This window comes from Coloeus monedula (genome assembly GCF_965178545.1).
Source record: "Coloeus monedula genome assembly, chromosome: Z".
NCBI lineage: Eukaryota > Metazoa > Chordata > Aves > Passeriformes > Corvidae > Coloeus > Coloeus monedula.
In genome coordinates, this window is record NC_138822.1 from 42,416,857 (window position 1) to 42,434,475 (window position 17,619).

At 38.8% G+C, this 17,619-nt stretch overlaps 1 protein-coding gene across 1 annotated transcript; it reads left to right on the plus strand.

The window, feature by feature from the left end:
* The first annotated feature begins 1,160 nt into the window (after positions 1–1,160).
* Positions 1,161–17,165, plus strand: PSAT1 (phosphoserine aminotransferase 1). The gene is made up of 9 exons (XM_082300945.1): positions 1,161–1,243; positions 3,372–3,432; positions 4,284–4,353; positions 5,469–5,674; positions 7,122–7,294; positions 8,327–8,496; positions 12,092–12,220; positions 14,749–14,886; positions 15,513–17,165. Exons 1-9 carry the CDS (start codon positions 1,184–1,186, stop codon positions 15,616–15,618), a joined length of 1,113 nt encoding a protein of 370 aa, XP_082157071.1. The 5' UTR covers positions 1,161–1,183; the 3' UTR covers positions 15,619–17,165.
* Positions 17,166–17,619: the final 454 nt, after the last annotated feature.

Here is a 17,619-nt window from a genome sequence, read left to right on the forward strand (position 1 = left end):
AAAACTGACTTGGGCAGAATGTCTCTCCCTAAAACAATCAGAGAAAATTGAATGAGCTAAAGTCTCTTTCCCTCAGTTACAACAATTTCATTGTACTACTGCTGTGTTTTCAATGGGCCAAGGTATCTGTGGAAGGAATGCTTTAGTATTCACTGATATTAGCCTAGGATTTGGCAAACCTCAAGGCAAGTCCAAGCTGTGCTATCCCTTATGTGAAGCTGATCAAGTTTCACAGCTCTCCTGTTTTTATTCTCTTCCGATGAAATCAAAATAGCAATTTGCCTGCAACAGACTTTTTGGAGAAACTGCACAACATGCAGGCATTTCTTGGCTTAGAGAAGGCAGGGATCCTCCTCCTCTACGAGGTAAGTATTTCACACAAAATATGAGAACATCTGCGTACTGTAAACTCACCTCTTTCAAGATGAATCACAGAATCACAGAAACGGTCAGGTTGGATACAGCGGGTGATCTGCTCCAACTTCCAGCTTTATCAGGGACATACTAGAATACATGGCACAGGGTTGCACCTGGGTGGTTCTTACGTGTCTCCAGCGAGGGAAACTCCACAACTCTTCGGGGCAACGTGTTCTAGTGCATGGTCACTTGCACAGTTAAGTTCTTTCTCATATTCAGGTGGAACTTCCTGTGCATCAGTTTCTGCCCGTTGCCTCTTGACATTTCATATGAAATACGAAGGATCTCCTAAAACTCACTGTAACTGTGGGTCGCTACTTTTAATTTCTCACGCATTCACGCAGACTGCTTTTAGAACAAACGTCCCAGCTCTGCTGCAGCACCCATGTGGGGAAAGGCACAGACAGAAAATTACAGTAGGACATGCGATCACCGTCTGTATGAGTGTGTGTGTCTGCCCGCACGCCCACCCACCCACCGGCGGCCCGAGTACGCCGTCCCCGCCAGGGCTCGCTGCGCTCCCCGCGCAGGGCCCGCGGGGGTGGGGACCCCACGGAGCGCCAGGGCCGCGGCCAGACCGGGACACCCCGGCCCCGGCGGCCCCGGCCTCCCCGCCCCTCACACCGCCCTCCCCGCGGCCGCGCTGCCAATGGGCAGCCGGGACAGGGGTGGGAGGTGCCGGGCCCCGGCGACCTCGGGTTTATAGCAGCGGGGCCGCTGGCGCGGCCGCAGCCCCAGCGGCGGGATCTGCGGTGCTGTGGTCGCGATGGAGGGCGGGCGGCAGGTTGCGAACTTCGGCGCCGGGCCGGCGAAGCTGCCGCGCTCCGTGAGTAGGGCCCGGGCTGGGGCACGGCGGGGCTGGGTGTCTTCGTCCCCTCGGCTCCCCGCGGGATTCCGGCTGCAAAGCGAGGGTTGGGGAAGCTCTAGTAAATAGTAATTACAGGACTTTACCCGCACAGCGCTGAAACGTCGTGTCTTCTTCCCTTCTCCAACGAACTGCCCTGATAAGCTTGGACTTTTGGAAAGGAGCTCGAGTGTGGTTCATGGAATACTCTCTAGGTTTTTGGAATTTTTTTTCCTCTGCTGGAGATAATGGCAGCGACAGCTATATCGTTAGTTTTGGGATGGGAAGTAGGACCTAACTGTGCAGGGATAGCTGTGTGGAGTGTGAGATTTGTCAGCTGATAGATAGCATGGTAATTCCCTGAGATGCCTTTTTATAAGAAGTTATAGTGAATGCAGTGTACACTCAACCCTCTGGAAAGTTGCATCAGCAGCCATGGATTATCCAGTTACATATGGAGAGGGGTGGTTTCTGCCCACTGTACATACCGGACTTTCAGTTTAAAGGTTATCTACTGTGGAATTTATTTTTTTTTTTCGTTTTCTTAGTTTCCCTTATAGTATTTTTCGTTATTTTATGCATTACGTGTTTTAAAAATTTCGTTAAATAAAGGGATTTCTTACTTTTATTTGGGTTTCTTTCCCCTCCCATCACTTTTCTTGAGGAAATGTCCTTTGTGGATAAGGTTGCGAAGAAATTTGTCGTTCTGTGTTGAGCCCTAGATTCGAAAAGGGGCTCTCACAGGCACTGCCTCAGTACCCAGCTCTCTGACAGAGACTGCTAAGAACTGGATTTAAGATTTGAGGAGTGCAGGCGGGCACAGCTGAACTCTGTATTATTAATCTGTTTCCCCTCTTGAAAATGCAGTGCTCTTGTGTGGACTGCTGTATTATCTCGATGGTTTGTTCCTTTTGATTGTGGGCTGATGCTGCCTATAATGCACTCAGACTCGGTGAAGAAAGAAGATGGAGTAATTCATAGATTATAATGGGTGTCGTAGATGTCTACTATCGGGCATGTGCAGATTTTCAGATGAAGAATATTACTAACAAAATTGGATTTTATCAAGCAGTTTAGCAAGCACTACTCTAATAGTCTGTGTGTTCTCCCTTGCTTTTTTCCCCTTCCTTCTCTGGCATGGGATACATTTCCTTGTAAAATGGGGTTAAAACTTCACAATCTTTTAGTTGACCTTTTGGTACCCAGTTGTTACAGTTGACAGGCCATGCAGACACCCTGTCAGCAAGGTAGATTTCTTATTCCTGAAATTGCCCAGTGTGCAGTTTCTTGTCAGGTCCTACGGTGCATGCATGCAGCATTTGTTTTAGTGGCTGTTATACTGGGGCTTCCCCTGCTCCTGCTTTCTTTAGGAGCAGCCAAGAGTGTTCTGGCTCTCAGACAAGAATTTAGCAAAATCAGAAGCTGCAGATCCAGTGGTTAGAATCTCATTCTACTTTGTTGATACTCAAGGGCTATGGGAGAAGGTAGGAAAAAAACGATGGCTGAAGGACTACTTGGCTAGGACTTTTATTTTTGGTTGCCTCAAAATTTTGCTTAATTTCTTTCTTAACTCTCAGTAAGATAAAGGCTCATCTTCAAAAACTATGGGACTTCATTCTGTGAAACCCGTCATTGTCATGTTGGCTCAGTTTAAGGTATCCAATTCCCCAAACTGATCTTTCTCTTTTGTTTTGTTCAATACTTTGATTGTCCTATTTGCACAAGTCAAGAGAAAGGACACAGGGTGGAGTGGTGGGAGTGGGTATTTGGGATGCTTGCTTAGAAAGAATACGTACACAAACATTAGATGTTCTGTAAAGGTTAAGAGTTCATTCAACTCCTAGAAATTGTTGAGAAATCTGGAAATGTAACATTTGAAATAATAACTTAAACATGGTGTCCACAACAAAGCATATGATTTAAGTTTGCTGTCTTACGAAAAGCCTTAAGCTTCTAGGTACAACAAAATTGTATTGGTGACTATGCTTTTGTTAATCTTACTTGACAAGGTTATTGCAGTACGGAATAGCTGGTATAGGCATAATGCATCAGAGACTCCAGATAATGAAAAATTCCCTTAATTTATTTCTGGATTTTTATCTTTTTTTAGGTATTATTAGAAGCACAGAAAGAATTGGTGGACTACAAAGGACTTGGTATAAGTGTTCTTGGTAAGACTTTAAAAATTCAATTTTTTTCATGATTTCGATGTTTAACTGGATTGTTTAATAAGACTTTCTGATCTTGGTATTTTGGCTCCATTTCTAACAGACCTGTGTGTCTGTATAGATGTATATAGATACCATACAGATGTATAGCATCCTTCCCATTAGGGAGGCAGTGCTGTCCTGCCATGAGGTGGGAAGTGTCTTCTGTGCCATATGGGTAGCTGACTGGCTTTTCAGCCCCAGTTGCACAAAAGATTTATGCATCAAGATGGTGAGCATTTTATTAGTCTATGAAACTGATTAGTTGCTAAAAGCAGAACGTGCAGCTGTCTCTGCGCAATTCAGATTAATGTTTAAATTGTACACTTACACGTGGAAGACAGCCTTTGGATTTAAAAGGAATTACTGTGTGAGTGTCCTTAATGTTTAATTAGCTTTACTGTGTGAAGAAGCCTTGCTAAAGATAAGAGAACAAAACAAACTCCTGTACTGTATTATACACTTGTTACAGCATTAGCAGCAGAGAAGGTTCTTAGCGTGAGGAAAAATTAAACCTTTCTAGAAAGTATTTTTTTTACCCGCAAATGTGGTTGTTCCTGGCCATAGTAAGGTCATGTGGGTACCAACTGTCAATGAACAGAATTTGCCTGTATCTGGGCAAGACTGCAGGTATAAGTCTTCTGTGGGTATTTAGGAGTATTTATGTACTTAAAGAGGAGTAGGAACTGGGAATGACAAGCTTCAGGCATTTTGGGTCTGTAGTGTAAAAGGTTTAAAGCTTAACACAGTTTTAAAATCAAATTCATTTATTACCATCGTGTTTCATGTTATTTTTTCTCTCTATTCCACCAAAGAAATGAGCCATCGTTCCTCAGATTTCACAAAAATTTTAAATACAACTGAAAATCTCATGCGTGAATTGCTGTAAGTGAATTACTTTCTGCTTATTTTTATGCTTGTGGTAGTTGCATCAGTAGTGTCTAATGTGGAGATCTTTCCTTGAAAGCTCCTTTTTGGTGGTGTTTTTCATGCATGTGTACTGTGTATGACAGAGTAATAACCTTGGGGAAGATACTGATCTTCTGTTTGACGCTTATATTTTTGAATGTGACGAAGGATTCTTATTAGGTTAAGATGTTTTTTATATGTCTAGCTGAGTTTTTTTTAAAATTTTGATTTTTGTCACCTTCATAGAATTCATGAACGTGACATGAACTAAAAGAAATAAGTGCAAACAATAAAAATCAATTCTCTAGTGGTATAAATGTGATATAGTGGTATACATTGCTCATAAGTCCTGTTTTATTAACAAAAGCTCTGTGGCTCAGTGTTAGAATCACTGATCAAGAACCCTTTTCCTATTTGTAGAATGACACTTTTTTAAAAATTTGAAATAAATATATGTGGATTAGAATTACTCATAGTAGTTAATAATATTGGTTATTTAACATAAGCAGTTGACTGTCAGTCACAGCCAGAGTCATTGAGAAAGGGATTTTAATGAATAATTCGAATACATAATTTTTGTGATTGTATGAGCAACTCTTTACTGCACTTGCTCTGCACATATACTTTACTGTACTGTTGCACTTTCAAACTGAAGGATCTCACAGCCGAGTGCTATTGTAAGCGCTTTGGTGTGATGTTCTTGGCCTGACAGAAAAGTAACGAAGCTAGCAATTGATAAAATTAAAAGTCGGCATTAATTGTGACGGATTATCTTTCAAGTTTGTGGGTACTCAAGGAGTGACTCAGGAGTGAGTTTGCTTATGAGTTTGCTTAATGCAATGCCAGGGTTGGGGATGGAAAGCTTTTTTCAGCCAATTTTCATCACTAGAATTTATAGCATTTACTCTTACATATTTAAGTTATTTCTCAAAATCATTGCTGAGGTAAGTTAATGGGACTTGATCTAAGCTCTAAGCAGAGTCTTCTAAAATGACAAAGTTCTTCCTCAGTCACTGTTAAATGCATAATACCAAGTTGTATGCATCCTGTGTCACCTGGGAATAATACAAATGGTTATTTCTTCTATGCAGAAATATACCAGACAACTACAAAGTTATTTTCCTTCAAGGAGGTGGATCTGGTCAATTCAGTGCAGTCCCACTTAACCTTATTGGTTTAAAGGAGGGAAGACAGGCAGATTATGTGGTTACTGGAGGCTGGTCGGCAAAAGCAGCTAAAGAAGCAGAGAAGTATGCCAAAGTGAATATTGTTCATCCCAAACTAGGAACCTATACAAGTAAGTTGATGACTGCATCTGTCCATGTGGAATGCTTAGCTTCTTACTTGCTCTAAAAATGGATCCAGCATAGCTATTGGGCTGTTGAATGTTAACTAGAGTTGACTGTCCAGCACTCAAAAGATTGTCTGCCACATCTCTCCTTGTTCATCGCTGGGAGATTTGTTAAAGGGCTTAACAGTCTCCACCAGAAAAAAATTGTGAAATGGGGCCAAGCAGATCCCAGAAAATAAGTGGCAAGAAACAAGTGTCTAAGAAGGTAAATGGTCTGGGCTCTCTCAATTTCTTAATATTTAAGTGAGTTCTTAAGCTATTCACAGGGATATTGGGAGGTATTTCAATTCCGTATACACTCAGTAATGAGATTGCTCTAAAATTTAGAAGCAGGTGTGAGATTTTAACCTTGTCATTGACCCAGGATATGGGAGACCTGAATTCTGTTATGTGCTTTTAAGGTTTCCTAAATTCTTTCCCACCACTGTGTCGCTGAATGTACATAAATAATTCTTGGAACAGGAATACATGAGATCTAGTTTCTATTCCTGCTAGTTTTGCTCACTTTTCTTCCCTCTGGTCCAAATTACAACCCTTGAACAAAAAAGAGTGGCAACAAGAAAGACAAAGAATATCTCCATGTAAGGTAGTGTATTAACTGGTGACTAGGGCACTAACTTGGAAAATAAGTGTATATTGTCTGAGGCACAGGAAGGAATTGAACCTATGACTTTCTAGTCTGGGGGAGTGTAATTCACCATTTCGTAGCTGTAGATAAGAGGAGAGACAGTAAATAATGGTGCAGGCAATAGCACCATCTCCTGCCCTCCCCCCCACCCCCCCTCAAATCAGGTTCTGGAGGAGAAAAGAAAGAACAGCTACTTGTTCTATGCCAAACCTGTTCTGTGCTGTCAGGACATGCCTGCATATTGCCTGTTGACAGAGGAAATCTTAGTTTTGTAAATCAGTTGCAAAGATTAAAATGGGAGGAAGGTAGGTAACCTTGTGTTTGTTCAGCTTGGGCAAGACTTAAATGCTTCTGAGATTTCACAGAGCTTTAGGGAACTTTGCCAGTGAGAATTTGGATGTTTCTGTGGTTCCAAAGGCAGCACGAAGATTCTTGGACCCAGTGTCTGAATTCCTCTGAAATGCTGTTTTGAACCCCTAGGGCAGTAGTTTGTAGTCTGGAATTGCAAACTTGAAGAAAATCGTTTGAGGAATAAGGGGTGAAAACAAAAGGTTTTGCAACTTAATGATGGCTCACCAGAGAGTTTTGGGAATGCACTGGTGTATTGGTTTTGCAGATACATTATCTTCCTGGTAACAACATGATTAATAGTCTATATGGCAAAATTGTTCTTGGTTTGCACTTAAGTTTCATGTTCAGGTAAAATTTCATGCCAAGAAAATTACTTGTCTCCAGTGATCTCTGGGTTTCTATTTTGTCTCCCAGGCATTCCTGACCCGAGCACTTGGAATCTTAATCCAGATGCTTCTTACGTGTATTATTGTGCTAATGAAACTGTTCATGGTGTGGAATTTGACTTTGTACCTGATGTCAAAGGAGCAGTCTTGGTTTGTGATATGTCCTCAAACTTCCTGTCCAAACCTGTGGATGTTTCCAAGGTAAAGAACTGGACATAGTGACCGCACAAAGCATTTTCAAATTCAGTGCATGTAATTAAACACTTTGAAATGTCTGGCTGAGACATTTCTAGCTGAGCAGTGAAATTAAGGAAGTCATGTTTTGTTAGTTGACTATCTGATGATGGACAGAAGTGTTGAAATTTCAGGTTTGAGATTTCAGTGTCTATTTGTTTTCCTTTTTCTCATAAAAACATACTTAACTATGTTGAAATTGTTCTTGTTAATAGCTACCCAAGATTATTTAGCTACTGTGTGATCTTCCCTAATGAAGAAAATACCTGCTAAAAAAGAAAATAACAGCTAAAATAAATATCTTCTAAATCATATTTAGTCTATAGATGGTATATGGCTACAGCAGGGTACTGTGAATCAGTTTTTTAATCCTGCCTCTTACATGAAAAATCTGTGACCTCTTCTAAGCTCCATAAAAGCTTCCTATGCCTCACGATTATGGTGTCTGTTTCATAGATAGTACAGAGGCAGAACATAGGCAATTACTATGTTTTTAAAGTATACTATGAGTAGAAGTGTTACTGACTAGGGAAATAGCACATTTGACCTTTCTAACCTGTGTGTAGCAAAAAGGAGTAGTTGTTGATGTTTTCAACTTGGCCTTTCCTATCTGCCTCTTTGAACAGGTGGATTTTATGATGATGGTTCTGAAATACCAGATGGGTTGAAAATACTGTGAAATGTGTAGGAATTTGTTTTTAGTAAATTTGCTTGAAGTAGTGTGAAATTGGAACAGTCTGCCTTGAGAATTATTTGCAGCCATTAAATAAGCATTTAGCAAACTGTTGTAAAATTTGTTGTTATTATAATCCCCAGCTGAGTAGCCGTAAGTGCACTTTGAAATCAGAACTCCTCCTAACTCTTCTTTTGACCTACAACTTGATAATTTTCAACACATTCTCTGTTCCATTCATCTGACTAGTATGCCTGGGGTATTACTCAGTTGTAAGACCTACAAGTGAATGCATGTGCCAAGTTATTTTCTTTTTCCTTTTAAAGTTTGGTGTGATTTTTGCTGGTGCTCAGAAGAATGTTGGCTGTGCTGGAGTTACTGTTGTAATAATACGTGAGGACTTGCTGGGATTTGCACTGAAGGAATGCCCTGTTGTACTGGATTACAAAACACAGGCAGCAAATAGCTCTTTGTATAACACTCCACCATGCTACAGGTAACTCACCCTGCTACGTGATATCTCTTATTCAGAAAGCAGCTGCACTGCCATCTGCTGCTCTTACCTAGAAAAGCTTCCAAAGTTGTGTATTTGCCCTCAAGCCACTGATACATTGAAGTGTTTCACGTGATTCCTGTGAAAACATGGCAAGTGTCCAGCCGTGTGACTGTAGTAGGCTTTGCTTTGCCCAGTGCGACTCAGCCATAAAGGATGTAGTCTTTTGCAAAGTAAATATTATATGTCATAACTCCATTGTAGAAGTTTCAGGAGGCAGTTCTGGTTTACATGAGCACAGCTCTAGTCAATTCAGTGATGATGCTTCTCTCATTGCAAGGAGGTAGTTTGGCACTTAGACTTGCTTCTTGATCGCTAAATACAATTTGATTTAATTTCTTCCTGATGTTGCTCTCAGCATTTGAACCTCCACATCCCCACTGACTTTCTTTACTGGAAAATGGTCAGTATTGTTTTTATTAAAGTTTTAAATAATGTAGGATAGTACAAGAATATGCATTCTTTTAAACTTGTAAAATATTTCGTGTTCCTGCTACATCTATCATTACTGTCAGTTTTGAAATGAAACTGTAAAAGAATTTTTTTAAAGGCATTTTAGTAGTTACTTTGTTTTATTCTCTAGTACAGTTTTGCATAATTCTCTGACTGCCATCTCAGTGTTTGATTTGGCATCCAAAGATAAAATTTATCTAGCTTTATAATCATTGCTAGCAATCAAAATCATAAAATTGCCATTTGTACCTTATAATTTCATTATGCAAGAAGCAGATCCGACTACAGATTGCTTTTTTTATATTGCTGTCTCCTAGCTTCTGATAACCAGTGAAATGGTGCTTTGCTACTAGGATGTTTACATGTTGAGCTAGTAGTATCTACCCATTCTTAACCTGAAGAATTTTTATATCAGTGTCCTCTGAAATGATTATTAAAAAAAAGATCTTCAATCCAGGTATCACTTTTTCCCAGAAACTTTAAAATTACTTTGAAAATAAAGATTTCCTGCTCATTCAGATAATTTGATAATGCAATTTTATACTGGTGTTTAGTTTCAGCTCTTATAGCTTGTTTGTATGTTCCGGAATTAAAAAGTCAGGTTGCTTAATGATCTCTGACAGATATTAAATGGTGTATAGGAATAAAGTTCTGTGCTTCCTTGATATAAACCCTATAACTTAATTCCATCATTACTATCACTTCAAATTTTACTGAATTTATTATCTCTGAATCTGCTGATTTGTCACTGCAGGGTGTACTATTGCAATGACATAGGAGCAGCTATCTTTATCAACAGAACAGTAAATCTTGAGAACATTTGTTTATACCAGATTTTACAGTGCAGAACTCGTTTCCCCAAGTTGTGTGCATACTGTACAGTATGTAGTGCTGCAATTATGTATTCTTACTGGCAGCCTGTCTGCCCTGTTGGCTGGGTACACCCGGTAAGAATTAACTGTACAATGTTTCCAGATTTTGGTCTGCTCAGTGTAGCTTTGTAACACAGGCAGTATGTATGTCTTTATTTTCCAGAGCTTGATGAAACCTCTATTTCATGATCGATTATTTTCCTGACTGCCAATTCACACATACTGTCTTTGGACATTTTATAATTGAATATGCCAGGTTTTAAATCCAGCCATTCATGTTTTCCAAGTACAAAGCTATTTCCATTTGAAAAACTGAAGTTCTACTTAGTCTCAGTACTTGGACACAGTGTTGTTCCTCTGATTTGAAAAGCAAAACAAATCAAATTCTGCAGCCTTATTTTAGCCACTGCAAAGAACTTCTGAAAAGAAAGTGCTGCTTTAACTGTAACTTAGTGTCTGTCAGTAGCCTGAACAGGGTAGTAGGAGGTTAAGGGAACTGAAAATAAAGTTGAACTAACAGTCTTTCTTCTTTTTCATCACTGTCCTGCCAAATTTCACTTCATGCTACAGACTCACATTGGAGTACACTCCAGAATCCAGAATGTAACAGACTGAAATATTGGCAGGATGCACATCTGTTTGGCTTGGCTCTAACTGCCTGTTCCAGTTTAAGGAACTGGCAAGGCTTCTTAGTTCTCTTTTTCTCTGCTCTCTTCCTTGCACATGTTAATGGTTTGCTGGCAAACAGGCAGGAAATATTAACTGAATTTGCAAAAGCTACTTCAGCAGGATGTTAAATTAAATTAAGGTGATGCTAATGGCTTTAACCTCATGGCACAATACCATTGACTCTTTGACCCTAATCTGTTCAGCTAAAATTAACAATGAATTTGCTATGAAAATCTCATTTCCAAGCTCTGAAATGCATTTTGCACTTACACTATTTTGATTGACATAAAAGAAGGTTTCAGCTGTCTGGGTTTTTGTGAATGACTCTAAGGCTGACTTCTAAGAGTTCACTTGCTCAAGGAAGTGAGGGCAAGAGGTGAATACGGCCCTGTATATTTGCCAAGGGCATGGTCTACACTTCTCTTAAATCCTTGACACTGGAGTAGTTGTTAGTGTGCTGTCATAGCAGGATCGTGCTCTCAGAGCTGTAAGGTACTTCCTATAAATGGCAGCCTGTAACCTTGGTTATTCTGCAGCCTTTCTGAAGTCTTCAAAGATTTGGTACTGGCATCCCCTTAGAAATAAAAAGTAGAAAAATTTAAAACAGCCTCCTGCTAGATATGTACAAGGGAAACTTGTAGGGTAATGTTCTCTGAGCCCTCCCTTGGAATCAATACTGAAGGGATTCATAAGAACGAACTTGTTGGAAATAGTCCATTAAAACTTGGGAGCAGGTTTTCATGCAAATTGTTGTAGTCGTGGGAAATGCTGAACTTGAACAAGCTGAGTTTTGTAGCAAAAGCACAAAGGCAAAGGATTTTTTTATGTTGCACTTAGTAACTAGCATTGAAATTCTTGCTCCCAAGCCATGTGATGGCAGTAGGCTTCCAGATCTCTACTAAGAAGTAAGTAACGAATAATTAAGTGTGATGCATCATTATTTGTTTTGCCAAACTTCACTGTTCATGTGGGCAAAAGGTCTTTGTAGACAGAAATGGGATTAGAGTTCTTATTTTTAACATTTGTGAAAATACAGTTAAATTTCTGGCATATTAATGTACATGTATTTGAGATCTACTCTTGTATTTTTGCTAAGGCAGCTGCACAGGGTGAATGCTATTAATTTTTTTGCTAAATCTGGCTCCTTCTAGGCAGTTGTGTAGTCCTTCTAGGCAGGACCTGACAGGCAGTTGTGTAGGCAATCAATTGGCAGTCCATGCAGCATGTCTGGGGATGTCTTTGGGAGCCATGCAGGGCTGCAGGAGGCCTGCAGGATATGTCCTTCCGTGGTACAAAGGATTAAGCAGGGTCCAACAGATATGTGTGGCATTTGAATTTCAGGATGTTTCATCTGTGTCCAGAAAACATTGTCTGTTTAGAGTTGTCTTAACTTGTAAAATAGTCTAGATTTTGATTTGTTAATCTTAAGTGCCCTTAAATCAAACATGGCATTTTGTTGCTGAAACATTTTGTGAACTATTAGACAAGACTTACGTTTTTCTTGTTTGAATAATTTCACTGAAAAATGTTCTTTCTTTTTGCAGTATTTATATCATGGGATTGGTGCTGGAATGGATAAAGAATAATGGTGGAGCTGCAGCTATGGATAAACTTAGTTTAATCAAATCACGGATGATTTATGATATTATAGACAAATCTAATGGATTTTATACGTAAGTTGTTACGCTTTTCCCCTTGGTTTCAGTATTTGCTACATAACCAGACATTCATAACTTTCAAGAGTTTAATTACAGTGTATTGTTGAATTCACCTTTTTTGAGGGCTCCTATAGATCCTATTTGTGCAAACCATTCACTTGGTAACTGCCCACGGATAAGTTTCATTCCAGTAGGAAGTTACTTCAACTTACCTTGTATAGATCAGTAGTGAAGCCTACTAAAAACATATTCTAAACTTAATAAAACAGGAGCCTAGGAGAAGAGTATACAAAAAACCAGATACACAGATTCTGGTTTGTATGCTTACTGAATCCTTTGGGGAAATAGAGACCAAAACAGAGAAAATTGCCTGTAAGAAATTGTAGAGACCACTTTGCATTGTATTTTCCCTACCACCATCCAGGAGTCAAAGACTCTGCTTTTTCCTCTGTCAAGCAGAGCATTTTTATTAGCTAATTATGCTAACTTCTGAAACACTTTCTGAAATAAAATAGGAAGATCAGATCTCAAAATGGAATACATTTTCCTTATGTACTTTATGCACAGTTTATTTTCTTTAGTTATTTTTGCTGGCTTTCCAAAGCAGATTCAACCCTCTTACTTTTACATAAGAGTTGCTCTTACATTACATTTTTGAGCTCACAGGACCTATGTATATCAGTTAAAAGCTGATACTGTAATAATTTTAATATTTGCCAAGCTCAGACTACTAATTGACCATGGAACTGCAATATATTTTCCTTCACCTTCAATGTAAAAGCAACAGTGTGGGCACCTAATTTACTTTCAAGTCAAAGTTAGGATAGGGCAAATTAAATTTGGATTTTAAATTAAAGCTGTCTGCAGTCATAATTGGCAGGGATAAAGTTTCATCATAATATTTAATACATTCTGGTTATCCATGTAGTTAATGAGAACAGCTTTGCCTTTAGCATCACCATGATCAGGATTGTGATCCTACTCCAGAGAAATCCTGAGGGTTTTTCATAAACGTCAGAAAGCAAATGAAGCCTAGAAAAAAAACATTTTGTGACAAACAGAAATCTGTATCTGGCAAGTTGGTCTGTAAGGCAGTGAGTGGGAAATGCAATGCAAATGGGATGGTAAATAGTCAGCTGGGAAAGCAGAACAAGCTTCACTAACTGAGCTGTGTGCAGCTTCCTAAGCAATACGGTTAAGACTGTGAATTTTTTAATTGTATCTATAACTAAAAGGAAGACTTAATTTGAAGCTGCCTTCCCAGCTGTAACATGGCATTTAAATCTGTGGCATACATCCCTGAGTAAGCCATGTGACAAGCCATTCAGCAAATGGAGCCTTTCTTCCACAAAGTGCTCTGTGCCACTTGCAGTTTGTTTTCCAATGTCTGTGCACGAGCTGAATTACATCAGATTGCCTAGTAGCGACTGGATATTCCAAAAACTGTAGCATGGCTGCAGTAATTCAGATATGGGAGTGCTTAGAAGCATAGGCCTTTTGAACATTATTTTCCTGGTTGAAACTGAAGTAGAAGATTTGCATAGGCAGATGTTATCATGGATCTTTTTTTCATCATGGAGACATCTGAACAAAGGAACAAGAGAGGAACTGAAAAGAATGGTACCCATTCTTTTCCAAATAGCATAATAATAGCTATGAAATTCACATGCAGTTTATGAAAACTTACTGGTATTGAATGCCTGCGAGAATCTACATCACAGGAAAAAATAAATCGTAGGAATCTGAAGGCTTCATATCTCCTTTATAAGTAGAAATGCTAAAAAAAGATATTTAAATCTTCTCGTCTTCCTGCATCATTTCTCACCTTCACAAAATAGACGAAGAGATATTACATGTATTTTGAGTTTTCCACTTTGGATTAAATGGGATTTTAAGATATATTAAGGAGCTGTGATGGATCTCATATAATGTTGTGGCCATGTATGAAATGCAAGATTTATTCTAGAGATACTTCTTCTCTACTTCATGATTCCAAGTAATACTAATTTAGAAGATGGACTGAAATCACTAACAGAAGTTTCTAATGTCCATGAAAATTTTCTTATGCTGTGTTCTTATACTTCCTTTAGTTCTGTTTAGCTGAGTGTAATTCTGGTAGCACTTTTGACTAGTTGAGAAGTGTCAGTCCTTGAAGATAAAGAGGAGAAACTGCTTTAGACTTAGTAAAAATTCCCTCTAATTACCTCACCTATCCTAAATAACATTATTCTTTATTTATTTTTCCTTTTTTTTTGTTTTCTTTGATTGGTCTGTATACAAGCCTCTTGTCTGTTTCTCTGGCATAAATTTGAGTATGTCAACAAGGGTTAATAAGCCCTCCAGTTTACCACTTCCATTATTATACTTGGTTAAAAAAGGAAGATTGCTTTCTTTCACAGAAAGTAATGATTTCACAATTTTGATTACGAAGGGTTCACTTTGGTTCTAAACAGGTGTGATTATTCACTTTCTCAAACTGCACATAGCTGAAAATATAAATTTAGCACAAAGTGGATTAAGCATTACATTTTCAACCCTTACAGATGTCCAGTGGAGAGAAAGAACCGAAGCAGAATGAATGTCCCTTTCCGCATTGGCAGTGTCAAGGGTGATGAAGCCCTGGAAAAGAAATTTCTTGAGAAGGCTGTGGAACTTAACATGATATCTCTGAAAGGACATCGGTAAGTATTACTCAAGTATTAGTAAAGTGAATCTCTGTCCTGTGCAGAATAAACTGTTACTACAGTGGTACAGCATCAGGCATTGTGCATTGGCTTACCAGCCTTTCTCACACATAAGCTGTTCCTCATTCTGGTTTGGCAACACTTGAGAATAGCAGTCTAGAGACTGTAATCAGAGATTTCTGGTGTCTCAGCTGCTAGGTGAAGTGGTGGGCTTCAGAGAGCTTAATCCTTAATTCTTCTTTCTTCTGCAAATCTGTCTCTGTGCAGATGCCAAAGAAGATACCTTTTGAGGTCAGACTGTATCAGTGTACAAAGCCTCTCAGGTGGCTTGTCTACCTGGTTGCAAGAGTTCTTTCCCATGCTCAGTAGTGTTTGTGGGATTTGTTTTTTGATGGTATAGGGCTACAGCTTTGGAGCTATACATAACTAGTAAATACTAAGCTTCTCTAGATTGCAGGCCTGCCTTGAAGAATTAAATATTGCTTCTCATGCACATAAATGTGAATTCTTTCCTTTTGGAGTAGGAATAGATTTAAATGTCTATGACTGCTAAAAGTGTCTTTCTTAGAATATACAAAACTTTCCTGGTTCTTTTCTTTTCTCCTCTCCTCTTTTTAATTCAGGTCTGTGGGAGGAATCCGTGCCTCTTTATATAATGCGGTGACTGTAGAAGATGTTCAGAAGCTTGCAACATTCATGAGAAGCTTCATGCAGATGCATCAGTCATAAATGCCCATGGGTTAGAGCCATGCTGCACATCTATGAAATAAACGCTAAAGAGTTTTAACATTACTGTGGTATTGCACAGCTGTAACACACAAGTTTTATTTTCTTTTAGTTCCTGTAGCAATTTTAGTTCACTAAATGGGATTGAGGCCCAGCCTTGCAATGATGTGGCAACTTCGGCTTTGCTGAAGGTGAGGATCCCCAGACTGATCGTGATTGGTTCCAAAATTTGAAAATGTGTAGTTAAAACATGAATAGCATTGTAAGATGCTATGGATCTGAGTCTGTTTCTTGCTTCCAGTCACAAGGGACTTCAGCAATGCCTTCTTTGTAAAATTCAGGAAGCAAAATTTGTGATAAGCTATCTGTAAAGCTTTACAAATACTCTGTGTCTGCATAATGAAGCTAAACTAACACGGTCTCTAAGGACATCTGGTTGGTTTATGGGGTATATTCCAACAGTATACCACCAGTAGTATTTAGGAGTTAACACCAGCGTTCCTAACTTGAGGATCCAGCCTTCAGACTACTGCTCCCATGCTAGAAGTACTATCATAACCATTGCAAGTAACTGTGGTTAAAGTCTGCAGGACTGGGCCTATCTTCCTATTAACATTTATTAGTTTAAAGCTAAGATTAATGAGTCTGATTAAATCAATTTCTAACATGCTTTTTATTTCTCTGTGCATTTTGTGTATTCAACTCCTGGATTATTAATGCTATATTCCTATTTTGGAGCATGCATGTTTGCTGCTGCAAAAAATTTGGATTTAATTTGTTAACCTTGTGCCAGACTGGATTGCTGTATTCCACTCAATGGGCCTGAGATTTTCTCTGCACTGACTTTGAGCCCAAAGTGCAGCAGAATTCTTTGTCTGGTGTTTCTTGAGTGTTTTCCCTCTCTACTTGCTCCAGTATTTTTTGTACCTTTTCATTCTTTCAGTTCTGTAGCCTTTTATATGTGGAACTTTGTCCACCTGGAGTAAATAGTAGTCTTGACTCCTCTGCCTTCTCCTGACACTACAGTGCACTTTTGGTGCCACTTTCTTACTGGGTCCTTCTAGCTTATTGCAGACTTGGATACTCTGGGCTAGAGAGGTCACTGTGGTTATGCAAATATCTTCAGAAGATCTCCTGTTATCGAACCCTTGAGTTACCTTTTTTTCTTAGCTTGTAACTTTACTGCCAATGCCCATATATTGACCCTAATCTCCTGTTTTACTTGCGTAGAAGCTATCTGCCACTATCAGAGTGTTTAGTGTTACTACAGCTGGTTTCAGACTAAACTCTTTGGCACACAATGGGGATTTTTTTTATTTTTAATTTTTATGTAACGTCAGTACAGTGGTAACAATTTATTAATGATATTATAATGATAATCCCTTTGTTGATGGAACTTCACGGCAAGTCAGTGGAATATTCTAGGGTTGAGTTACATTCCTATCTGAAAAATCATCATTTTAAGACTACTGTTTTGAGATTTTTGTCAACTTAGTGTAACTCAAAGTAAGTAAATTATGTGAAAAAAATAAAATTTAATCATATCATGATGTGATGTACAGTGTGTTTGAAACTTTTTGATTTTGTCACTTTCAGGATGAAAGTCAAGACCTAATGTGTGTTAGAATTTTAGATTCTGGTATACTCCTTTTCCCTAAAAAGCAAGCTTCCCTCATATATGTTTTATTTCTTTCCAAGAAGAATCTTTCCTATAGGATCCATGGAAACAAAAGTATTATTATGAATGCTTGAAGAACCCTTTTTGCGCTGCCAATTATGAGTATCTAATTTGGATTCTATATGAAGTTTTTTAACTTTATAAAATTGTTCTTCTTAATTTTGCATACTTGCTTTCAACAGTAGTTCTGGCTTATCTCTTTCAAAAAACTAGTCAATCTTTCTATTTTATAGTAGCCTTTCATTTGTCTTAGCAAGCATGCTTTTGTGTGTGTTTACAAAAAAGCTTGCACTGATTTGTACTGCTGATTTATGAGCCCAGCAAGA